This window comes from Apus apus, chromosome 24 (assembly GCF_020740795.1).
Source record: "Apus apus isolate bApuApu2 chromosome 24, bApuApu2.pri.cur, whole genome shotgun sequence".
NCBI classification, from domain to species: domain Eukaryota; kingdom Metazoa; phylum Chordata; class Aves; order Apodiformes; family Apodidae; genus Apus; species Apus apus.
In genome coordinates this window covers 948800-974077 of record NC_067305.1, presented here as the reverse complement: position 1 = coordinate 974077, position 25278 = coordinate 948800, and the positions used below count along the sequence as shown (strand labels likewise).

The window sequence follows — 25278 nt, the reverse complement described above, 5'->3', positions numbered from 1 at the left end:
TCCGTGGGAGCTGGGTGAGGACTCTGGACTCAAACTTGACTTGGGAGTTTGATCTGAGCGCTGCGCTTCCTCCTGGCCTGTTCTCAGCTGCAGCCTGTGGGATGAATCCCTGCTGTAGCCCCAGCAGGAGTTAGTTGTTAGTCTGCTCGAGGTTTATGGGCCTCTAAATTTCTTTCCCCTCTGGAAACCAGGCCCTGGGGCAGCAAGTTTGCAGGAGAGGATGAGCTGCTTTCCTCATTCCCTGCTGGAGTCCTTTGCACCAGGGAGAGGTTCCTTGCAGCTGGCTGGAAAACCCTGTCCTGACTCTGTGACCAAGAGCAGAGGCTGAGGTCGGGGTTATCCAGCCAGATTAAAGCCAGAGCTGATCAGGACAAGCCCCAGTAAGTAGCAGCCTTTTACCTGCTCATACCACACATGCATAATCATCTCCAGAAGCGTTTATGGCAACTTGTGGGGAATGATTATGTATGTAGGAATGAAATGAGCTGGGGGTGGAGTGGGAGCTTTGGTTTTGATGGGTTGAACACCAGCTGTGCTCACAATCCCAGACATGTGGCCTGATACTGGAGCTGGAGAAAGTTGCAAAGGCTTCTTAGCTGGTCAAGGAAAGGGGACAAAAATTGCTCATAACAAGGAAGAGATGAGAGACTGCTCTAGTTCCCCAGAGCAGCTGGATAAATACCTGATGTACTAAAATGTGGCCCCAGCTCCTGTGTCTGTCATCCTTCCCTGGGGAAAAACCTGGGGTTAATGATAGCCCCAGGCAGAACTGCACAAACAGCCCATTAATACCCAGCCCTGTGCTGTTATCTGCTCCCTCCTGCATCCAGAAATACATTTTTAATGTTCCATTTGCTCAACTCAAAGCTTGGTTAGTCCCTGGGTACAGCAGCAGACGCTGGAGCGCTGCGTTCTAGTCCTGATGCTGAGATCAAACTGAGGTGGTTTTGTGCCTCAGCTAGAAACTGCAGAAGGAGCTGCACTGGACTCATTCACTGCCAAGTTTTGGGTTTTTTTTGCAGACCTGGGGTTTGCTTCCAGGGGTACATTTGATCGTCAGCATCTACGGGACGTGCGCAGTGGACAATGCCGGCCAATGCCAGTGCTGAGCTCTTCTCTCTGGTGACCAATGATAGGACCTGAGGGAATGGTGTGAAGATGTGCAGGGGGAGGTTTAGGTTGGACATTAGGAAGAGATTCTTCACCCAGAGGGTGGTGGAGCACTGGAATGGGCTCCCCGGGGAAGCAGTAATGGCTCCAAGCCTGAAAGTTTTCAAGAAACATTTGGACAACACCCTTCAGGGACATGGTGTGAACTTTGGGGTTGTCCTCTTCTGGGGCGGGAGTTGGACTTGGTGATCCAGGCTGTCCAAGGAGGTGCTTGAGCCACCATCCCTGGAGACCTCTAAACAGACAGATGTGGTGCCAGGGGACAGGGTTTAGTGGTGGATGCGGCAGAGTTAGGGTAGTGGTTGGACTCGATGATCTTGAAGGTCCTTCCCAACCAGAGTGATCCTGTGATCCTGTGATTGCAGCCAGGGGGAGGGCTGAATGCCCCACATCTTGGCTGGTCCAGGAGCTACAGCTGCTGCTTTCCTCTGTGTCTCAGCCTCACCCTGTTCTGCTGTGTAAGTCTCCAGGTCCCATCAGTGCTGATGCCACCCCAGTCCCCCAGAGCAGGGTCCCACACTGCAGCATGTGGCATCCTGGGGCCTTTCCAAGGTCGCTCTGCAGAAGAATCATGGAACCGTTTTGTTGGAAAAGACCTTTCAGCTCACCCAGCCCAACCACTACCCCTGTCTCGCAGCACCATCTGCATGAGATCCAAACCCCTCCAGAGATGGGGACTCCACCCCTGCCCTGGGCAGCCTGGGCCAGGGCCTGACAGCCTTTTCGGGGAAGAAATCCTGCCCAAGATCTAATCTAAGAAGCCAGTCCCGGCTTTTCATCTGAAACCCTCCTGCAAACCTCCAGCTCCTGCATTTCAGCGGGTTGTGGCGCTGGAGCAGCCGCAGCACCGGGAGCCGGGGGGGGGCAGCTCCCTCCAGCCACCGCGATGGCAGGGACAGCGGGGGCAAGGGCAGGGGGGCAGGAGGGGCAGGAGGGGCAGGGGGGCAGGAGGGGCAGGAGGGGGCAGGAGGGGCAGGAGGGGGCAGGAGGGGGCAGGAGTGGGGCAGGAGGGGGCAGGAGGGGCAGGAAGGGGCAGGAGGGGTAGGAGGGGCAGGAAGGGGCAGGAGGGGCAGGAAGGGGCAGGAGGGGGCAGGAGTGGGGCAGGAGGGGGCAGGAGGGGCAGGAAGGGGCAGGAGGGGTAGGAGGGGCAGGAAGGGGCAGGAGGGGCAGGAAGGGGCAGGAGGGGGCAGGAGGGCAGGAGGGGGCAGGAGGGGCAGGAGGGGTAGGAGGGGCAGGAAGGGGCAGGAGGGGCAGGAAGGGGCAGGAGGGGCAGGAGGGGGCAGGAGGGCAGGAGGGGGCAGGAGGGGCAGGAGGGGCAGGAGGGGTAGGAGGGGGCAGGAGGGGGCAGGAGGGGCAGGAGGGAGCAGGAGTGGGGCAGGAGGGGCAGGAGGGGGCAGGAAGGGGCAGGAGGGGGCAGGAAGGGGCAGGAGGGGCAGGAGGGGTAGGAAGGGGCAGGAGGGGGCAGGAGGGCAGGAAGGGGCAGGAGGGGGCAGGAGGGGCAGGAGGGAGCAGGAGTGGGGCAGGAGGGGGCAGGAGGGGCAGAAAGGGGCAGGAGGGGGCAGGAAGGGGCAGGAGGGAGCAGGAAGGGGCAGGAAGGGGCAGGGGGGTCTGGAGGGCCTGCCCTGCAGGGTCAAGGGGGTCTGGTCATCCATAGGCTGCGGGATCTGGACGTGGTGGAACAGGGTTTTGGGGCCAGAAGCACTGCAGGACAGGCTGGGGCTTCGGTCCTGGGGGTGACACGAGGCTGGCACCTGCCGCAGCCCCCAGCTCAGCCTCATCAGCCGCTTGAACCTGCTTTGGACCCCGAGATGCTCTCAGAACATCATCAGATCAGGGCGATGGGACTGATGTCCCAACCCAGCTGCATTTGGTGACCCCAGAAAGCGAGGAGAGCCCTGACCCCCTGTCCAGAGCCCCCTCCAAATCCTGCCCGTGCCTGAACAGCAGGAACAACTGCTGGGAGATCCCACAGTGAGTCCTCAAGTTTTTGTTTGTTTGTTTTGTTTTTTTTTTAATGCAACAGCAGCATTCAAGTTGTGTTTTGCAAAGTCAGGCAAAAAGGGAGGATGTTTGTGACCCCCCTGAGCTGCACCGGCTGAGCCTCCTGCACCGGGGCCACGAGATGCTGGGGAGGGAGAAGGCACATGCCTGCCCTGAGCCCACCCCCCTGTGGCCACAAGGAAACAAAAAAAGGCATCTGAAAATAATCTGTAACCTGATGCAAAGCCAAGAAACAGCAAATGAACAAGGGCCGAGTTCCCCACCCACTGACACTCCCCAAGCACCCCCAGCCCAGCCCCCTGTCTCACCAGCCCCAGCAAGAGTCCCATGTCCAAAGGTGTCCCTTACTCCAAAAGCCTCAGGGTGCCTGGAGGACTCCCCCAGTCCTTCCCAGCAACCTCAGCTCTTCTGCTGGAGCTCAGCAGCTTTGAGCACAAATCAGGTTTCCTGTGGATATGTCTTTGCAAGCACCAGCAGCTTTACCAGGGACACCTCCCAAGCAGACTGTTCTGGGGTGGCTCCTCGAGGTGCTCAGACACCCAGAGGAGTGTTGGACTAGACAACCTTTAGAGGTCCCTTCCAACCCAGACATTCTATGATTCTATGATTTCCTTCCAAGCCCCTTCCAGTGCCTGGATGCACTGGGGAGATGCCCAGATGTGGTTTCCCAGCCCAGCAGTGGAGTCACAATGTGTTTGCAGCAGGCTCTGTTTCTCACCCCATTTTCAGAGCTTGGTGCATCAAAAGAATGATTTCCATGGAGCAGGATGTCCCATGGACAGGGAGCTGTTGGTCTGGGAGCTGCCTTCTCACATGCTCCCACTCATGTATTAGCCCTTCTATTTGGGAAATGGGACCCCTTAGAAACCATGTCCCAGCAGGCCCAGGCTGTTCAGGTGTCTGGGGTGTTGAGGGCAGCTCAGTGCCACACGGCCCTGAGGGTCTGAGCCACCATCTCCCTCCTCCTCATCCCCACTCATGCCTTGAGCATCTCCCAAGCTCCACAGTATTAAGTCCAAAGCCATCTTTTGTCTTCCTTGCTGTCTCAGCCTTGCTCCTGTGTGTTACTGGAGAGTCACTAATCCTTTATCAGATGGGAGTGTTCATCTTCCTGAGGGTAGGAAGGTTCTGCTGAGGCTCATGGGCAGGTTGGATGGATGGGTCCAGGACAATTGTATGAGGTTCAACAAGGCCAAGTGCCAGGTCCTGCCCTTGGGTCACCACAACCCCAGACACTGCTCCAGCCTTGGGGAAGAGGGGCTGGAAAGTGCCTGTGGAAAAGGACCCGGGGGTGTTGGTCACAGCAGCTGAATATGAACCAGAGTGTGCCCAGGTGGCCAAGGAGGCCACCAGCATCCTGGCTTGTACCAGCACTGGTGTGGCCAGCAGGAGCAGGGCAGGGATTGTCCCCCTGTGTTCAGCACTGGTGGGGCCAGACCTGGAATCCTGGGGTCAGTTCTGGGCTCCTCAGCACAAGAAGGACACGGAGGGGCTGGAGAGTGTCCAGAGAAGGGCAGTGGAGCTGGGGAAGGGGCTGGAGCACAAGTGTGAGCAGGACCAGCTGAGGGAGCTGGGGGTTCAGCCTGGAGACAAGGAGGTGAGGGGAGACCTGCTGGCTCTGCAGCTGCCTGAGAGGAGGCTGGAGCAAGGGGGGTCGGGCTCTGCTCCCCAGGAACAAGTGATGGGACAAGAGGAAATGGCCTCAAGTTGTGCCAGGGGAGGTTGAGATTGGATCTTGGGAACAATTTCTTCCTGGAAAGGGCTGTCAGGGCCTGCACAGGCTGCCCAGGGCAGGGCTGGAGTCACTGGAGGGGTTTCAAAGCCCTGTAGATGTGGTGCTGAGGGACATGGGGCAGTGGTGGCCTTGGCAGGGCTGGGGTAACAGTTGGACTTGATGATCTTAAAGGTCTTTCCCAACCAAAATGATTCTGTGATTCTACAGACTCCTCCAGGGAAGGCAGGGCAGATGAGTTGCCACGAACGCAGCCCGGGAAGACAAGAAATCTGCTTAATGTGCAGAACGCGTTTCCCTGCACATCACAGGAGAGGGAGGGACTCGGCCTCTTCCCTGGGCGGGTTTGTTGCAACTACAAATCAAACACATTAAACCAGTGGACATGAGGCTGGGGTGTACATGTTGTGTGGGGCCACAGCTGGAAGGGAGGTCACCAGAGCCTGGGGACATCCCTGGGCCTCTCAGCAGCTCCTCTGAGGCAAGCCTGGCAGCTTGTGCGGTACTGGCAGGATGAATGGACATTGGGAAGGGGAAGGGCTTCCAGCTTGGAGCCAACAAAATCACAGAATGATCATGGTTGGAAAAGACCTCTAAGATCAACCCAGAAAAAACCACCATGCCCACTAGAGCATGTCCTGAAGTGTCACAGCTACACGTTTCTTGCATCCATACAGGGATAGTGACTCCACCACGTCCCTGGGCCTGTTCCAGTGCCTGAGCACTTGTGCAAAGAAATTCCTCGTGGTATCTAGTCTGAACCTCCTCTGGTGCAACCTGAGGCCATTTCCTCTAGTCCTATTGTTACTTACTTAGAAGAGGCCAACAGCCCCCTCTTGCTCCAGCCTCCTCTCAGGCAGCTGCAGAGCCAGCAGGTCTCCCCTCCCCTCCTTGTCTCCAGGCTGAACCCCCAGCTCCCTCAGCTGCTCCTGCTCACACTTGTGCTCCAGCCCCTTCCTCAGCCCTGTTGCCCTTCCCTGGACACGCTCCAGCCCCTCCGTGTCCTCCTTGTGCTGAGGGGCCCAGACCTGACCCCAGGAGGCAGGGTGCAGCCTCACCAGTGCCCAGCACAGCACGATCCCTGGTCCCACTGGTCCCACTGGTCCCACTGGTGCCGCTGCAGCCCCGGGCGGTGAAGCGGCCCTCGCTGTTATCACGGGCGCGCTCGGGAAATCGCCTCGAGCCTCGAGCCGGGTCAGGGAAAAAAAAAAACAAGGAAACTGTCGTGTCTCCCTGGGGGGATTTTTTTTTGCCAGAGCAGGTTTTTTCAGCAAGTTTTTAGTGCAGGAAGGTGAGACCCTCGTGATGAGCAGGGCAGGATCCGGCCCAAGCTGCGGAGAAAAGCCAAGACCACGGGCGAGGAAGTGAAGGTGTGACCTGGGGGGCTCAGGGGGCAGCCCCGGGGCCCCTGCCCCTCCGGCTCCTGCGCCCACCCCTGGGCCGAGACACGGGACACGGGACACGGGACACGGGACACGGGACATGGGACACGGGACACGGGAAACGGGACATCGGGACACGGGAGACCGGGACACGGGAGACTGGGAGACCGGGACACCGGGACACGGGACACGGGAGACCGGGACACGGGACATCCCCACCTTGGCACAGCAAGCCCCGCCCACCGCCCCACGCCCCGCCCCCCCCCGCCCACCCCCCCCCCCCACGCCCCGCCCACCCCGGGGCTCGGCACCGCCCCGTCTGTCACGGTCCGGGCTCAGCCCCCCAGCACCGCCCCTCCCCAGCTTCCTCTCTCCATTGGACAGCGGTTCCCGTCAATCAGAGCCGAGCCCGCCGCTCATTGGGCGTCGCTGATGGGTCCGGCGCACCGCCCGCCTCCTGCGGGCTCTGGCGGCCGCTGATTGGCGGCGGCGGGAGCGGCCCCTCGGCTGGGCCGCGGTGGGTGCCGGGCAGCCAGGGGGTCGGCGCCGCCATCGCCATGGGCACCCGCGACGACGAGTACGACTATCTCTTCAAAGGTAGCGCCGCGCCCGCCCCGCCCCGCCCCGCGCCGCGCTGCTCCCCGCGCCGGCCCGCCGAGGCGCTGGGCCCGGGCCGGCCCGCCAGGCCGCGCTGCCCCGGCCGCCGCGGCCTTTGTGCGGGGCGGCCCTGCGGGCAGCGCCCGCCGCCCCCGGTGGCCGCGGGGGCCCGGCTGGGCCTGGCGCCGGCCTCGCTGCCGGGCCGCGGCGGGGGAGCGGCGGCGTGTGGGGAGCCCTGCGGGCCTTCCCCGCCGCGGGGCTGCGCTGGGAGCCGAGCGATCCCCGGGCGGGGAGCCCTGGGGCGGGGGCCGAGGCGCAGCGCTGGGGCCGGGACGGCGGAGATGGGCTTCCCGCGGGGCTCTGCCGGCGGCCTGTGCTGTTGGTCGCCCAAGATCGGCCCTGATGTGGGGCCGGAGCTGAAAAAACTTCGGCTTCAGAGGCGAGCTCCGACACCGGCTGCTGCCTGGATACCTATGGCTGCGGCGAGGAAGCTTAATAGTGTTTGCTTGGCTTTGATTTGGGTTGTTTTGATACCTCTGTCCCCATCCCTGTGGCATTCGGGGTTGTCCAGCAGCTGCGTGCAGGGGTTGTGTGAGAAAACAGAGAACTGGGTGGGTTTACTGCTGCTCTTCTCGTGCTGGGCTGGGTCGTTTTTCTGGTTGATGTCCTGTGTCTGTAAAGGTTGCTGCAGGTCGGTGTCCTGCGTGGGTAAGGATGCTCGGGTAGACCCTTCCCCCAGAGCATCCTATAACTCTGCCTTTGAGACCTAAAGAACAGTGTGGATGGGTGCAGAACCTCCAGCCCTGTGCTCCTCAGCCCGTTTGACACTTTTTCTCCTGCAGTGGCAAGGTGCAAACCCTTCCATTCATCCCAAGAGTTTGCTCTTACAAAACGAGGCAAACAAGTGTGTCTGTGGGTGCTCAGGGGCTTTGGGGGAGTTTGGGGAGCACTTGTTGCCATGATCGTTTCCCTGGAGTTTGGAGTCAGGACACACTGCCCTGACTGTACCTGGTTGGAACACGGACAGCAGTGATTCCACACTGGAGTGTTGATGAAAGAACAATTACTCATCTGGTGGAAATATTTTATGCATGTATTTTTCTGTTTGGTGTGTTTGTTTTACAGGCTTCAAGTTAGTGGCGGGGGTTGAAACTCTTATATCTTTCCTGCCTATAAAGCAGAAGGTTAACCTCCAAAAATATGCTGAACTGTCTGGGCCTAAACTAGTTGCCTTCTGAAGTCGATTTCCCAGGTGGTTTAATAGCTGGGAACTTGAAAGCCTAACAATTTAATTTCTTTTTTTCTTTCTGTGAATAGTCAATTAGGTAGGCAAAACTGCATTCGTCTTTGAAAATAAGCTGTTAAGCTGTTTTGAGATGTGTTTTTAATTTTATCTGGAATGAAACTGAACCTGAAGTGATGTGGTCAGGAACTAGGCTTTTTTGTTGATACTGCAAAGTATCCTGGTCTGCTTCATAGTGCTTAACTTAATGAAAAGTGTGGGGGAGAATTGTATTTTTCTGTGCATCCTTTGGTTCAGGGTAGTTGTGTGGATGTTGTATTTTCTAATAAACAATCCCTCAAAAGCCCCTTCCCTATCTGCTAATCTTTTCCTTCCTTCCTTCTAGGCTTTTGAGACTAGGCTAGAAATAGAGAATATAAATGGGACCAAGTGGGATGGAATCTCCACTGTAGGACCAACTCCCCTTCCTTTCCCTTCTGCCCCCTCCAATCATGGAATTCCATTTTCAAATATCAAGGGGAACTGACATAATGAAAAAAATAATCTCCAGGGGTTTCATTGACTTTTGATTTAGCACCTTAGATACATAGATGGCTTCTCTTCTGTCACACACATGTAGTGGTGAGAGGCAAAAATAATGGTGGAGAAGGGTTGCAGTCTGGGATATTTAATTTTTATTACATTTAAGGTTGCACCATTTCCTGTACCACTTATTTCCAAAGGAAATATGGTTGGACTCTGATTTGCACTTTCACAGTTGTGCTTGTTCGGTAGATTTGCATCCTTGCATTGTAGTATTTAGGATGACTCCAGGTGAATGCAGTGTTGTTTTAAAGTCACAATTATACTTTTTGATATAGTGGAAGATCTGGAACTGCTTGTAGAGGAACTTGGGTCATTCAGCGTTGATTGTATTAATCAGCTTTATAAAAAGTTTAAAAGGCAAAGAGCCCCATTCGTTGTTAGTCTCTCTGATGTGAAATACTGCCTATAAAACAGCTGTTCAGGGGTGAAAATGGTTCAGGGGTTTGTAGCAGCAGTTTCAGTGTGTAGCTGTGACACTGTTCTTGGTGTCCCCTCTTTCACAGTGTCCATCAGCTTGTGCTTCAGCACTGGCCATTTCAGTAGGGCTGCAGGAGAGATGAACATTATTGGCTTTTTGAGTCTCACACACATTAGCCCAAAACTAATGTAAGGTTGGGTGGCACCCTGGGGAGGCCAGTGTGGTTATAGTCAAAGCTGCTCTGCTAAACTAGCACCTCTTTATTCTCAATTTCCCTTTACTTTTGTGTGTGTCCCAGCAGTCAGAGCTGCTTGTTTTATTGATCACAACAAAATGTTTGTTAACAAAATGACTGAGCCAACCTTTGTGAGAACAAGCCGAATGCTGTGTGCAGAGCTGCTGCAGAATAATGAGGCTGTGAGGATCTTGTAGCTGCGTTTCAGTGATGTAACTCAAGCAAAGCCAGTGGTTCCCAATTAGTTTTGTAGCTGGGCTGGTTAAAAAGCAGGAACTTCTCATGATGAGTTTTGAATGGGTTAGATCTGGAATTCAATTAATGACCTTTTAATAATTGTTAAAATATTAGAAGCCTTGTACCTATTAAATGTGATCTGCACATTAATTTTCCTCTCAAGAAAATTAGTTATTATCAGTGTTTATTTTAAAAATCACATTTGATAATGTGCAGATGTGTGCTGGGTCATGAAAAAGGAAGGAAAAAGCACATGTAGAAAAGAGCTTGCTTTTTACCTTTCTGGGGATTTAGACTTTGTCTTTATGTTTAAGTCTTAATTTAGACTTTATGTGCTTAATATTTATTATGAGCTCTGCTTATGTGGTCTCTGCTGGAGGGAATCTTAATCTTCTTGATTGTTCAAAAATAAGTTATTTTTGCCAGATGAATAAACTAGTGTATTTAAAATTCTGTCACAAACTTGATCTTTTTTATCTTTCTTACCATCAGTGTATTGCCCTGGATTTTTAATTCTGTCTTTCACTTGCTTTGTCCCAAGGTCCCCAGGTGTGGGATTGAGCCGTGCTTGGGCAGCTGTAGGTGTGTGTTGTGAGGCCAGACAAGCCATGGGATGCAGAATGGTGATGGTGACTGAGGTCTGGATGCTTTGCTGCTGACAGATGGGTAACCTGGTGAACGGTTACTAGCTGACTGGCATGGGATGGTGGAGGAGAGAAACTGGAGGAAGGCTGCAGGAGCAGTGCCACAGCCCAGGGTGTAAACAGGGCACTCAACAGGGCTTGCTTGTGTACTTCCAGCCATCTGATGATGATTGGTGCTGGTTCTTGGTTGGGGTCACTTCCAAGGTAAAACCAGTGCATCTTTCCATCACCAGTGTGACCCTGAAGACTGTTTAGGAAGTATGACTGTCAGTTCTGGTGAGATGTGTTTAGGGAGTGTTAAGGCTCCTAGAGCTGATTTGGAACATTCTTTTCTACTCTGTTGAGGCTTCTGCATGTGAACAGGCAATGCTGTCTGGTGTCCAAATGTAGGAACTTTCTCAAGATCTAATCACTTAGTCCAGAATCTGGAAGGTATCTTCTTGCTCAGTACACATAGAAAATAAAAGTTGGTTGGTTCTGTTTCCCTGTGGACCTCCAGTCTTTGTGTCCTTCCCCTGGAAGGGGAAGTGCTTGTTAATTCTCAAGATTAGCACTTGAAGACTGTAGGTAGAGAGCATGTTATTGACTGAGTTGGGACCTGGTTGCTGTCCTTTAGTACTTCTGCTTCCAGTAACTTCTCGAAAATGTCCTCTTATGAGCTGTGCTGGAATGTGAAGCAGCCCAGGAAAGGGCAGCCTGGTGCTTTGCTGCCAGGTTGCAGCAGAGGCAAATAACCAGCTAAAGTAGTGCAGGCCCCCCTGAATTTTCTTCCTGCAACAAATGGAGTTAATGACCTGAGAGCCATTGGCATGGGTTATGCACAAAGCTGGTAATTTGAAGATGCCAGATCATAGGAGGTGGCTAGAACCTGGAGAGAGGCTGTGCTTTCCTGTGCTGCAGGTTCCCGAGATGGTAACTCCCTTTGGAAACAGTTGGAAGCTTCAGGGTTTTCCCGAGCTGGTCTAGCTTGTGTGGTGGATGTTCTTACCTCCTTTTGGTTATGGTCAGGGCTTTGCTGTAGGGTCCAGCCTACTCCAAGCCAGCAGATCACTGTGCAAAATGGGTGACCTTCAGCCTGTTCTTGGAACACCCTGTGGAATTAGTGATGAAAAACTGTTGGTCTGGAAAATAAAGCTGACCAAATCCTAGAGTTAGAGCTCGTAATAAAATCTTTTTAATATATCTGTTCTCATACTCTAAAAAAGCCAGTTCAGGCTGTTTGCCAGTGGAGGCAGAGCACTGTGAGGAACTGATTTAAGCTGTCCTGGGTGGGGAGTTGTGGCACCTTGCCACGATCCACACTGGCTGCCCATTCCTACCTCTGTTGTGTTTTGACTGCTCAGCTGTGCTAGCACAGTTGCCCGTCTCTCTGTGCTGTCAGCTGGATGAAATGCTGGGGTGGGGAGTCTGAAGCATTTCAGCCATCTCCCCATGCAGCTCAGGAGCTGTCACAGCAGAGTTATGAAGGGCTTCAACAGAAGGATGGGAATGTGCTAGCAGGGGTGGGGAGGTACAGAACTGGAGCAGTGTGGCTGCCAGAGCTGCATCCTGAAACAATGGCCTGAACAGAAAAAAAGCTGTAATAACACTGACAGACAAGTTTGATCCCTGGCCCCAGGAGAACACTGGTGAGCTCATTCTGGAAGTGTGTAATGAGAAGAGTCTTCTGTAATTTGTTGTGGAGGGATCAGGAATGTTTTCCACCCATATCTGCTTTTCTGTAGGAAAAACAGATCATATGAATGAGGAAGATCAACAAATCTGTACTTTGAACCAAAGCAGGAAACCTTCCTGAGGCTGAAGAAACCTGGCTGGGCCCACCTTTCTCCCTTCTGCTGAAGCCAGGATGCTGGAATGCCAGTTGTGTACAATGCAGTATTTGCTGAGGCTGAGGGAGGATGGCTCAATTGCCTTTAGTTTTCTTTCACTTTAGTTCTATCTTGCTGTAGTAGGTAACACAGAGATTTAAGACAGTGTGTGTAGTTGCCTTAGCTGCACAGTAAAGAACCTTGTATGACAAGTCTTGTCTTTGGAGTTGACAAGAAGGTCTCCTGGAGAGCCTGGTCTGGCATGGCTGGGAAGGAAGGACCAGCCTGCAGAGGTGTGCCCTGGGGTCAGCAAGGAGCTTCAGCCCCAGTGTAGGGGAAGCTCCTACTACAAGATGTACCTTCTATTTTCCTTTCACTAAAGCTGAGGTTTGTGTGCTAAAGATCCCTCTGCTGCAACATTTTCCTGTTAACATGGCAACACCTTGTGTGGAGGCAGAGATTTTTAGCTCATCTTTTAATTCTCGTGCAATCTACTAGACCTCATATTGCTGAGTGTTCTACTTTGCTTTGCATCTTGTTTGTAATATCAAATGTCTCCTATTTTCCCCTTTCTGTGGTGAACATATGAATTAATGAAATTACTGAAATAAATCACCCTGTATGACCCCAATGGGAACTGCAAGTAATTGTTTACTTACCATGTTGTTCATTTGTTTTTAAATAATAAAAGTGAGAGTAGGCTTATAGTGTGCCCAGGCATTTGTCAGGCAGACAGATAGCCTGTTGCCGTGTTCTTGGCTGTAACATTTCTTAAAATGTGGTTTGCAGCCTTCCTCTACAACAGGTTGAGTGTGCAAGGGGACATCTAATCAGCTTGAGTTGCTGGCGGTGACTCGGGGCCTGCAAAGCAACGTTTTGTTGTTGACAGTTGCTGTAGCAACGTCTCATTTCCATCTCTGAGGAACTGAGCAGCAAAAAGGCTCGGGGCTGTTTTGGGGCTGGGGAGGCAAGCTGGGAGTAGTCAAGTCTGAGGTGGTGTCAGCACAACTTTCTCCTGTGTTCATCTGGCTGTGCAGCTCCTGTGGGTGCTGCCTGCAAGGCACTGCAGCAGCCAGGTAGCACCACTGCACTGGGTTAATGCTGGTGTGAAGAATTAATTTCAAAAATAATGTCTTCTCTTTCAGTTGTGTTGATTGGAGACTCTGGAGTTGGGAAGAGTAATCTTCTGTCACGTTTCACACGCAATGAGTTCAATCTGGAGAGTAAGAGCACCATTGGGGTGGAATTTGCAACCAGGAGCATCCAGGTGGATGGCAAGACAATAAAAGCCCAGATCTGGGACACTGCAGGACAGGAACGATATCGTGCCATTACCTCAGCGTGAGTACAGGGTCTTTGCTCAGGCTAACAGCACAGTTCTAGCAGAGATGGTGTAGGTAAATTTATGGGTAGAAAATTAATGAAAATAATTTGGGACACGTGACAAAATAGTGGGATCATAGGCAGACTTCCATGCCAATCCAAGTCATAAAATAGCAAATACTTTTCTGTTCCTTGATTAATACAAATAAAGTAGTTTTTAGATTTTAATGCTATTATTACAGAATAAAAGACAGCTTAAATTAAAAGTGTGGGAAACAATGTTTGAGGCTTGTGTTTTGAGTTCTTTACCTTCCTTTGATGTGCTGTCTTCATGGCATGGAATGAGTGCCATTGCTGATGGAAGCTGGGAGCAGTTTGGCATCAAGTTTTGGTCTAGGCGTGCAAGCTTACCAAAACACCAGAGGGGTCTGGTCTTCATTTGTCTCTTCAGTCTTGAGACTGAGGGTATTTTTAGGACTGTCCACAGCCACAAACTCCCTTGAAATCTCAATGACTTTGAATTAGTTTCAGCCCTGAAAATTAGGTCCAGGAGTGCATGCTGAATAACCAGGGAGTGGAAAGGCAGCTGTGATAGTGCTGACTCTGCAGCATGAGGCACATCCCTGTTTAGAACAGTGGTGTTGATAAGCTTTCATGTACAGCACCTTGTGAATCCACACAGTGTCTTAAGCTGTGACCTCTGGGTGTATCTGTTTCTATGCAGGTGGGAGGCAAAAGCATCTTTTAGAGGAAAGAGAAAACCCTCTTGGTAGGCCTAGTTATCCAGGGCATGTTCTGATCAGTGGGTTGACATTTTTAGGTGTTACAGATGTGTAACAGTTTTTAAAGGTATGAACTTGTTTCTGAATAATAGACAGATGAAGCCATTTGTATTAAACTCAAGGTAAGGGGAGTGGTTTTTTTTTTATTGAGGTGAAATAGGGTAATGTAGAATAGATGGGAGAAAAATAGACGAGCATGGATCCCAAAGGGAATAATCTATAGGGAAGGAAAGCAAAAATGAGGTAATGCAGAAACAGGTGTAAGTGGTGATTTCAAATTGCTTCTTTTCCATAATTATGAGTGTGGTTTTAAGAATTGTTTTAGTAACCTTTAAATTGTTTTGTAAAAGCTTAGCAGAAAAACTGCTGGCTGAGACAGGTTCAACAGCAGACTTGGCTGATGAGAATCAGTGCATCTGTAGTCCTGGGATCCTGCCTCTCCTTTGTCCTGGCACGAGCTCTTGCCTGACACATCGCTGAGCCCGTCCAGCTCGCTAAGCCAGCAGAGCTCCAGCCACCAGTGAGAGGTCCATGTTTTCTGCTGAGGTGGTGCCCTGTTTCGGTTGAACAGTGCTGGTAGAAAGGAGAAATGGTAGGATTGTGTGGAAGAGAGATATGGAGGTTATAGGATTGCTGATCTGGATTGGCTTGTGCTGTCCCGAGTCCTTGGGTTGACTTGAAATGGGCCCAGACTGACACTGAGGAACAGGTTCTATTCTCACTGTGGGTAAGTGTCAATAGAGCCCAGAGTCCTCCTCTGGAATTTTTAAGAGGAACAGAGGAGGCATTGGAAAGTGTGCCCAGGTGGCCAAGAAGGCCACCAGCATCCTGACCTGCATCAGGAATAGTGTGGCCAGCAGGAGTAGAGAGGTGATGGTGCCCCTGTGCTCAGCACTGGTGAGGCTGCACCTCAAGCACTGGGGTCAGTTCTGGGCCTCTCACTACCAGAGGGATGTAGAGTTGCTGGAACATGTCCAGAGGAGCTACCAAGCTGGTGAAAGGTCTGGAGAACAAGTCCTGTGAGTAGAGGCTGAGGGAACTGGGATTGTTTAGTTTGAGGAAGAGGAGGCTGAGGGGAGACCTCATTGCTGTCTGCAACTGCCTGAAGGGAGGTTGTAGGGAGGTGGGAGTTGGGCTCTTCTCTCAAGAGAATAATGACAGGACCAGAGGAAATGGCCTGAGGTTGTAGCAGGGGAGGTTTAGCCTGGATATTAGAAACAATTTCTTTATTGAAAGAGTGGTTGGACAGTGGAGTCACCATCCCTGGAAGTGTTTAAAAGAAATAGAGATGTGGTGCTGAGGGACATGATTGAAGCACTGAACGGGCAGATGAGGTTATGGTTGGTGGATTTAGGTTATGGTTGGACTTGATGATCTTCAAGGTCCCTTCCAACCAGGATGATGATGTGATTCTTTTCCTAGTAGAATAAGTTATAACTTCACAAAAACCTTCTAGCAATACTGATTCTGAAATGCATGGTGAGTTTTCTTGCAGACAGTTTTAGCAGACTAACAATGCCACGGCTTCTGCAGGCTCTTCAGCATTTTGGAACATACTTCAGAATTTTTTTAGGAATGCCATTAAAGAACCCCAGCATTTGGAACATGATTTTAGGCTTAAGAAAACCCAACAACAGTATTTGCACCACCACAACTTCTTCCAGAGAGGGTTGGAATATTTTTAACTCTTTAGGAGTAACTAGGATAAAAGAGACGGATACCAGGTTGGTTGGAGTAACGGGGACAGAGCTCTCTGTAAGGAATGTGCCTTGTGCTTTCAGATATTACCGTGGTGCTGTTGGGGCTCTTCTTGTCTATGACATTGCCAAACATCTCACCTATGAGAACGTGGAGCGCTGGCTGAAGGAGCTTAGGGATCATGCAGACAACAACATTGTCATCATGCTGGTGGGAAACAAGAGTGACCTGCGCCACCTCAGAGCTGTGCCCACGGACGAGGCCCGGGCCTTTGCAGGTTTGTAGACAGTGTGTTCTGGGTTGGTGCTTTCTGAATTTGATGATACTGGTACAAGCTGATGGTTGATTGCAAACAGGATGAGCCAGCAGTCTGCCCTGGCAGCCAGGAGGGCCAACCTTGTCCTGGGGTGCATCAAGCAGAGCGTTGCCAGGGAGGTGATCGTCCCGCTCTGCTCTGGTGCAGCCTCACCTGGAGCACTGCCTGCAGGGTTGGGCACCACAACATTAAAAGGACATCAAGCGATTGGAGAGTGTCCAGAGGAGAGACATGAGGATGGGGAAGGGTCTGGATAGGATGACTTACGAGGAGCAGCTGAAGTCACTGGGATTGTTCAGCCTGGAGAAGAGGAGGCTGAGGGGTGACCTCATTGCAGCCTGTGGTTCCTCAGGAGGGGAAGAGATGGGGCAGGTCCTGATCTCTTCACTCCTGGGACCAGTGACAGGACTGGGGGAAATGGCAGAAGCTGCATCAGGGGAGGTTTAGGTTGGATGTCAGGAGAAGGTTTTTCACCCAGGGGGTGGTTGAGCACTGGAACCAGCTCCCCAGGGCAGTCGTCACAGCACCAAGGCTGCCTGAGTTCAAGAGGCCTTTGGATGATGCTCCCAGGCACATGGTGTGATTCTTGGGGTGCCCTACACAGGGACAGGAGTTGGACTCGTGATCATAATGGGTCCCTTCCAGCTCAGCAGATTCCATGATTCTATGAAGCTGTAATCACACCGTTGTTGTCCAGGACTGAACTTTCACCTTAAGGGTGGGTTTTCTGACATTAAAAAAAGGTGTTTAAGAATTTTTTTTAAAGAAAAATACTTTATCTTATTAAATAGTATGTGTAGTTGGTTTATTTTGGGTTTGTGTTTTGTTTTTTTTTAAATCTAGTGGTAGCACATGTTGTTGAAACGATGTCCTTGAGCTGCCTGATAGCTGAAGATTAAACACTTACTCTAGCAAGGCTAGAAACGGTAAGGAACAGTTAGAAGAGGAAAGGTCACAATATAAAATACCACAGCACAAAATGTCTTTCCTTCCTTCCTAGAGGCCTGGTTCTACTGAGTACATGTCAGTGTGGAGAGCTGCAGATTAATAGTGACTCTTCCCTTCGATGGTGCAGTTTCTGCTCCAGAACACTGATGCGTATAGTTGTGTCATCTACTTTCATTTAGATGCAGTGATGATTGGACTTGGAGATTATCAATTGTTAGGAGAAATCAAGTGGGTTATGTGAGCTTCTCTCTCTTCCTTATCTTGCAGAGCACTGGCCAAATACTGTTTTGCCCTTATAGACCTAGGGACATACAGCTTACCTTTTTGTGGCTATCAAGCTTGAAGGTGGAATTTAAATGTACAGCCTTTAAAATCCTTCTAGGAATATTACCTGGGCTTGCTAAAACATGTTTTCTGCAGTTTTCTAGTAAGCAGGTATCCTGTAAAACCACTTTATATGTTCAGATGAACAAGTGAGCTCTATATAAAGGAAGAAAAACAAGTTAGTAGGCAGCCTAGGTAGTGCATTATTCTGGTTGCTTGGTTTAACATCTTGTTTTTTGTCCCTGACTTTCTACTGAAGCAGTTTTAAATAGCTACTCGTGGCACAGGTGGTGCCATATAAGCTCTGTGCCTGAAACGTGCCTATTTCTGGGCAGATGGTGTGTGCCATTTTAGGTGTGAGTTTAGGTGTTAATCTTTTTTTAAATTAAAAAATATGTATCTTTTGCATTGTAAGAGGAAAGAAGAAAATAGGCTGTATTATTAGGGGTTTTATTGTAATTTGGAGGTGGACTCTGATTAGGTCTGCTTTTATCTTTTTGGTGTTGCTGTGGAGAATTGTGACTCATCTTGCAGCCCAAGTGCTAGCCCTGTGCTATTCCTCCAGGTTCCTCTAGGACTGAGTGATCTGTAACCAGAGGAGAGTTACGTGTGTTGCTTGACTGAACAGGGGCTGCAGTGGGGAAAATGTTCTCACACTGTGGTCAAAGGTGATGCTGCTGAAACACTAGAATTACAGAATCATAGAACATGTTGAGTTGGAAGGGACCCATTATGATCACGAGTCCAACTCCTGTCCCTGTGTAGGGCACCCCAAGAATCACACCATGTGCCTGAGAGCATCATCCTCAGGCTTCTTGAACTCAGGCAGCCTTGGTGCTGTGACCACTGTCCTGGGGAGCTGGTTCCAGTGCTCAAGCACCCTCTGGGTGAAAAACCTTCTCCTGATATCCAACCTAAACCTCCCCTGATGCAGGTTCTGCCATTTCCCCCAGTCCTGTCACTGGTCCCAGGAGTGAAGAGATCAGGACCTGCCCCATCTCTTCCCCTCCTGAGGAACCACAGACTGCAATGAGGTCACCCCTGCCCACTAGCAGCCAACTAAACAGTGCACCAAGTTGTTCCTAGTATAACATGACTAAAAGAAAGAGACTGTGCCCTGGCTGATTTGGCTGAAAAATAAAGGTGAAAACCTTAAAGGTGAAATAAAATGCTATTAAAGTTTTTAACTGAACCACTTGTTATTTATTACAGAAAAAAATAACTTATCTTTTATTGAAACTTCTGCTCTGGATTCAACAAATGTAGAAGAAGCCTTCAAGAACATTCTTACAGGTATGGTTTGTTATGGATTCAGAGGAACTTCTGAGCTAGTGGGTCATCTTCATGGGCATGTTTTCTAGAATGCTTTGGAAGTGAATGTTGGGAATGATGGTTAGTTTGCAAGCCTTCTAATCTTACCTTTCTGTTCTGCCTCCCACCCCACACATATCTTTCTGCCCAAGCATCTGGAGGTTTTTAATCTCCTGTTGTTCCATATATCCAAGCTATTGCAATAGCACTGTTGCAAAGTCACTAGCAGTTCTGTGCCTGCACAAAATTTAGGCAGTGAAGCCACAGCCACACTTGGAAATTAAACATTCCAGTGTGTTGTCTTGCACCAAAGCAGACTGGTGCATTGTATTTTTGTCCAGACTACTGAACTCTTGGCAGCTGCTGGTAAGCAGGTAGGTGACCATGCAGGCTGCCTTCTGGGAGTGTCCCTGAAGAGTCCCAGGAGTTAAGTATGTGAAAATAGTCACAAGTCAAAAGGAGGCGAGAGCTTTGACTTCTCCTGCCCAATGATGTTCCTCAGCACATATAACTGCTGTGGATGTGGCTGCTCAGTGCAGTGTCCATTTGCAGCTTCATATTTGCTGTACATGTGGGAATGCTCCATGGCTCGTGCAGTGGGAGCACTGCATGTAGCATCAGAGGTATTCCACTCTAGTGGATTTAGGCCTCTTCCAGACTGAGGCTTAGAATTTCCATTCCTTAAGATGGAGCTGTTGCCTGCATGTATTTTCTTGGAGTGAGGGAGCACCCCACTACAGGAGGATTCTTCAGGAAGGCTTGATTACTGTAGGTACACCAGCACGTCCTGCTTACTGTGCCAAGCCATGGCCAAAGCAGGGATTTCAAGCTGGTGTTTTGCAAATTTGAGCTGAAGGCTCATTTGGCCTTTGGAAGAGTGCAGCTCTGTTCTGGGCAAAATGTAGGATAGGGAGAAAATGCTGCTTTCCTTCACAGTGAGGTTGGCCAGGAAGTGAGAGTTCTACAGTCATGAGGTAGGAGGAGGAAAGACAGGGTTGAAGTGGTGAGGTTACATGCTGTGTTGTCACTTCAGGTGGGGTGGGTAAGTTTCCCAAACTTGGGGTTTAGTCTAATTTTAGTCCAGTTTTAGTTAGACTTGAGTTTATGTAGGTGTGTCAGCACTGTATGCCTTAGCACTCTGTGTTCCAGAGGATGTGTTCCTCTGGCACCAGTCTGAGGGGACTCTGTGTTTGGGTGGCTCTGTGCCTGAGCTAATTCTTAGAAGCAGGGTCCTGGGAAGCATGGTGCTGTCACACCCAAGGGTGTCAGAAGGAAACTAGTCTGCAGGACTGCTGCATTGGGGCTAAGAAACCCTGATAAACTTGAGCATCTCTGCTTTCAGAGACTTTGCCTTCCACTCTGTGTTCTGCAGTAGTAGTATCTCAAAATACAGTTTGAGGCAACAAGGAAATTGATGTAGTCTTCCAGTCCTCAAATAAAGTAATTGGCAAAAAACCCTTAAAAATCATACCTAAATAGGAAGAGGCCTAGCAAACAGGTATTGGATTACTGTTCTACCTCTGGCTGCCCCGTGAGATCTGAATCTTGTCCTGAAGGAGAGAAAATGTCATGTAACTTGTCAGTGTGTTTGTTCTGTCTCTTGAAAAGCTCTTTAAGATTCATACTGTGAACAGGCAAAGTTGGCAAGATCCAGTTCCTGACTGTGGCTGCCATAGCTGAATTCTAGCCCAATCAACCATCTGTAGTCTCACCCCTCTACACTGCTTTGTGGTGCCTGAAACATGTCCCACAACATCTCAAGATGAGCATATTCTGACCTTTTTTGTAACCAGATACTGATTTTAGTTAAACAAGAAAGCGCCCTCATTCTGGTTCTGCTTGATGACCAGGAAGTGTCTGGTCTATGTTGCTTATTGGATAAACCAGATAATTGGCTTTGTATTATTGTTTCTTGATTCTGTATGAATGAGAGGCTGTTCCTAGGAAAAGAGCTGAGTTTTAATTGATTGAATTCTGTAAGGCAGGCTCTGCTAGGTTCCTTGTGTAGGGTTGTGCTGGAAAGCAGGTAGAAGTGCTGGGATCACTAGGTCTGGTTCTGGCCAACTCTGTTGGTACCAGAAATATGTTGCAATTAGAAGAAGATGACCAAGAAGAGGCAAGCAGGAGATAAAGGATAGCCAAGCTGCCCCTGTAAGTAAGATGCCTGACAGACTAGAAATTGTTTATATTTTCTGCTCAGCAAGATTTGCATTATCAGAGCTACTGGTGAAGCACCTGGAGGATGTTGCTGTTGAGACAAGGCTGTAGAGCAGACCAGCAGATGCCTGAACTGGGACAGCCTCTCATGCAGGGCAGCCTTACAGCAGGTCCCCTGCTTGTCTGTGGCACTTGGCTGGAGCTGAGGCAGCTTGCCTGGTGCTTTGAGATGGGATCCATGGTTTTGGCACTGAGCGTAGTTTTGTGGTTGCCATTCCTCCTGTCTTCCCTTGTAGTGTTGTCCTGAGGCTGACCTTGGGTAGAGAAGATGGCCTAAGGTTGCTCGAGGAGAGAGCCCCGGTGTGGTCTGCTGTGGCAGATGAGATATTTAGGGGACCAGAACTCCAGCTGAGGTCAGGCCTGGGCAAACTGAACTCAAAACACTATCTCTTAGCAGCATCTTGGGCTCCCAGAGGTTGTTCAGTTTAGGAATAGTGAGGATGTGGCTAGAAGGACTGAGTAGTCCTGAAAAGGCTTTTCCTAAAGTGTTTGCCTGGAGGAGAATCATCCTCCTAGGAGTGGAGAAGAAATCTGGGAAAATCTGCTGTGTAGAGCAGTGAGTTGGGAGCCACCATGGGGGACTTGGAGGAGGAAAGAGGGTGGGAGCAGCAGGACAGGACTTTTGTTACTGGCCACCAGTTTGAGGGATCACTAAAGTCTGGGGAAGAAAACCACACCTAAAGAAAACCAAGCAGATGCTACCTCAAGGAAAAGAGAGCTTGGTGAGGACTGAACAGCAGTGAGCACCAAAGGAGGGGGTGTGACATCTCTGAACATCTCATCCCCTTCAGCAAGAGGAGCTGAAGATGGCCAAGGGCAACAGGATCAGTTAAAGGTTTCCATCTTAAACAATTTAAACTTGTGCAGCTTCTTAAAAAAAAAAGCCAAACAAGATACATACCCACATAGTCCCCCATGATTTTGAGTTTTTACTCAAGATTTGGAATGTTGATGTTTTGAGGCTGTGGCTGCATGAATGTGACCTTAATATTTACCTCAGACTTCCAGGGAGGTACTTGCCCTTTTCCTGTCTCACAATGGAGGGAAGCTGGAACAAGGGCTCATAGTAGGTGTATTAAGTAATTGAAAAAACTTTCAATTTAAATTATTTCTACTAACATTGCAGCTGAAATGGTTTTGTTTATGAAAGCTTTTAAGCTGGCAGTCTCTCTGCAGCAGTTACAACTTTGTGGATCTCTGTGCTTTCAGGCATAAATTGAGTCAAATAAATTAATTGTCTTGGGAAAAGCATTTTCAGATCAATATGGGGCTTTATGGAACCATGTGGCATTTCACTGTCATAGGTGGGAAAACTGATTTGTTGCAGAGAGGAGTAGGCACTTCAGTCATTTGGTAGCAGCAACTTGCCAGGAGCTGAAGTGTGAAATAGCTCAGTCGTTGCTGCTGCACGAGGACGTTTTGCAAACATCCTGTTGATCAAGGTTTCTAGATCCTGTTGCCCAGTTTTTAAGTCACAATTAAGATTATTCCCAGCTTTAGAAATGAGTGTTCCTGCTTCTTTCTCATTTAAAATGCCTTTTAATAGTACCCATGGTCATGGAGTCACTGAAAACACTGTGACAGGAAGTGCTGCTGTGGGAGGCAGTAAGGAATCTTGTCTTAATAACTTTTCCACTCAGAGCTGGCGTGTCCATTGCAGAGCTGGAAAGCGTAACATGCCACAGCTGGTCAGATTAGGTTCCCTTTCACAGCTCTCAAGTTAAAATCTTCTCATTCTTGGGTTCAAACATCTTCTGTGACAGCTTGCTGGGCCATTTGTACGTGCTCCCTTGCAGGCAGGGGCTGTGTGGGCTCTAACAAGTCTGCTCTCCTTTCAGAAATCTACCGCATCGTGTCGCAGAAGCAGATCGCGGATCGGTCCGCGCACGATGAGTCTCCAGGCAACAATGTCGTTGACATCAGTGTCCCACCAACCACCGATGGACAGAAATCCAACAAACTCCAGTGCTGTCAGAACCTGTGACCCGTAGATGACTCTCGTGCCCTTCACTTCGTCTGTGCTTCATTTAGAAACTTGTGTGCACTTCTTATCTCCTGTGATTCAGTGACTCCCTCTTCCCTCCTTTACCCCATTTCCAAGTCCCCCCTTTCACCTTAGAGCTTTAATTGTAGGGTTAACATTCCCTTGCCCCTGAAATCCCCTTCAATGTGGTGACTTTTGGGCTTGAAATGTAGGCACTGATCTGATAGACATCTTTTTATTGGAATATCTGCTGCTGGATATTATCCCATGAAACGCTCTCCTCACACAGTTTGGGTTTTTTGTTGGTTTGTTTTTTCTGGGAGAGAAACCATGGGGACTTGACTATAGCAGTTGAAATAACTACATTTAGGTGACAAGGTTTTTTCTTCCCTTAGTCAGATTTTTTTTTCTTGTGTTTCTGTAAACATGGGGGAGAAATTAAAAGAAAATAGCTATCCTACCAAATGCTCTTTTTTCTATCCTGATCAAGTCTCACAGTGAGGTTTTTAGTGGCTGCACACACATAAGAAAGCTGTTGAAAATAACATTACTTATTGTGTAACTACCCCTAATACAGTTAGTCTGGCTGTGTAGTTTACTGTTTCCTGCTTGGGAAATCATTCTCTATTCTTGTTTTATTTGGGAACAATGAAGTATGTCTGCTTTGCTTTCTCTGCCACCATGAATGCCTGTGCTGCTTGTGCAGGCTTTATGAAGTGGCTTAATATTTATTCATGGCTTATGTTAATCAGTTAACATTATTGTACATTAAGTGCCAGCATATTGATTTCAGAGACCTTTTGCAACCTGTACAAGTAGGCTTATTCTGTAGTGTAGATCAGTGTATGAAAGCAGGATCTTCTGTAGTTCCAGGACTTTTTTTTTGTTTTGCATGCTGCTTTTTCTCTAGATCTCTCCTACCCCTGTTTGAGTGAGTGAAGCAATATTTTCATGTCATGTATATACCTGCACTTGTAGGGGTTTTGGTTGTTGTAGAGAAACACACCACTTTATACGTTTTGTAAAACTTCTGCAGAACCATAGCATCTTGAACTTACTCTTCGTTCTCTTTCACTATTGACCTTGGGCATACTCTCCTTGACCTCTACTAAAAGGCATATTAAGATTTCACTTAACTACTAACCTGTTGTTTTCCTCTTCTGTTCTGCTGAACTGCAGACTGTAATTCTGAAATGATTGTACTTCACCTGATGTAACAGACTTGTCATCAGCAGGGCTAACTACTATAATATTTTGGTTTGCTGGATGGGAAGAATGTTATCACAACCTTGTGTGGTCTGTCTCTTGCTAGCTTGTGAAAATCTTCTGTGATGGCTTCTCATCATTCACTAGCTCTTACACACTTGCATCCCCTCCAGTATATGCTAAGTGTTATGATGAGGCAAGTACTGGTGAAACTGTCTAAAGGAAGAGTTGGAGCCCATCTGCTGCTCTCTGGAACTAGTGAAGCAATTCGCAGGGAATTTTTGCTCTGTATTCTGAGACTGTACCTCACTTGATGAATCCTACCTGCCTCTTAGTGAGTCGATTTTTTCTGATACAAAGCAAATATGAAACTGTGAATTGTGCTTGAAGGGAAAGTCTGACATTCCAGTCTCAACTGTTCTCTCTGGTTGTGTAATAAAATTAAGGGCGGTTAACTCTGATGGCTTTTCTTTTCAGATTTCCAGACCAATGCCTTTAATTTTGTACTGTATCCACCTAGAGGGCTATAGTTGACAGTAAAGGGTGCACATGGTGCCTAGAACTTCCACTTCTCACTTTTGTGTAGAGGACACACTCAAGGTGAAGGGGTGCATGCTTGCAGCCTAATTCCATTGAATGAGGGTATGAATTCCTCTTTAGGCATCACAGTGCTGTGTCCCAGTTCAGGAAGCACTCCCAGCATTTGGTGTTTACTTTAATATAGCATCCTTTTGAGAGAAGGTGCAGCCGGTGGGAACTAGAGACATCTTTTTGGTGGTTCTAGACCAAAATGTGATGTGCAGTCAGTGTTTGGAAGGCTGGCAGATGGACACACCATCAGAGAGAATGGGAATTGCTGAGATACTGAAAATATCTCATTCACAAACTGGTGGACACTACTAGAGCTGGGCTCCTTAATTTTTTAACTGAGGAGTCATGCTGTTAAGACTTACCAGTTCAGGGTGATATACTAACGTGTTTACTCTGCAAATCCTGTTCTTAACATGAAGTTTTTAGAATCAGTCTGGCCTGGTGCAAGAAGCTGAGAAGCAGTTTAGTCACTTCCTTATCTCTTAAAAGATACTTTCTTTGGCCTTTAAAATTGTTGAAGGCTCTA

The 25278-nt window shown here is 49.3% G+C and overlaps 1 protein-coding gene across 1 annotated transcript; it reads left to right on the top strand.

Moving 5' to 3' along the window:
- Positions 1–6766: 6766 nt before the first annotated feature.
- RAB11B (RAB11B, member RAS oncogene family) lies at positions 6767–24616 on the top strand. The gene is made up of 5 exons (XM_051639907.1): positions 6767–6882; positions 13198–13393; positions 15939–16132; positions 18656–18736; positions 22810–24616. The coding sequence occupies exons 1-5, from the start codon at positions 6843–6845 to the stop codon at positions 22953–22955; spliced, it is 657 nt and encodes a 218-aa protein (XP_051495867.1). The 5' UTR covers positions 6767–6842; the 3' UTR covers positions 22956–24616.
- The last annotated feature ends 662 nt before the right edge of the window (positions 24617–25278 follow it).

Coding starts and splice junctions, on each gene's coding strand:
- RAB11B (XM_051639907.1), top strand. CDS start 6,843: ATGGGCACCCGCGACGACGAGTACGACTATCTCTTCAAAG. Junction 6,883..13,197: donor GTACGACTATCTCTTCAAAG/GTAGCGCCGCGC, acceptor CTTCTCTTTCAG/TTGTGTTGATTGGAGACTCT. Junction 16,133..18,655: donor CGAGGCCCGGGCCTTTGCAG/GTTTGTAGACAG, acceptor TATTTATTACAG/AAAAAAATAACTTATCTTTT.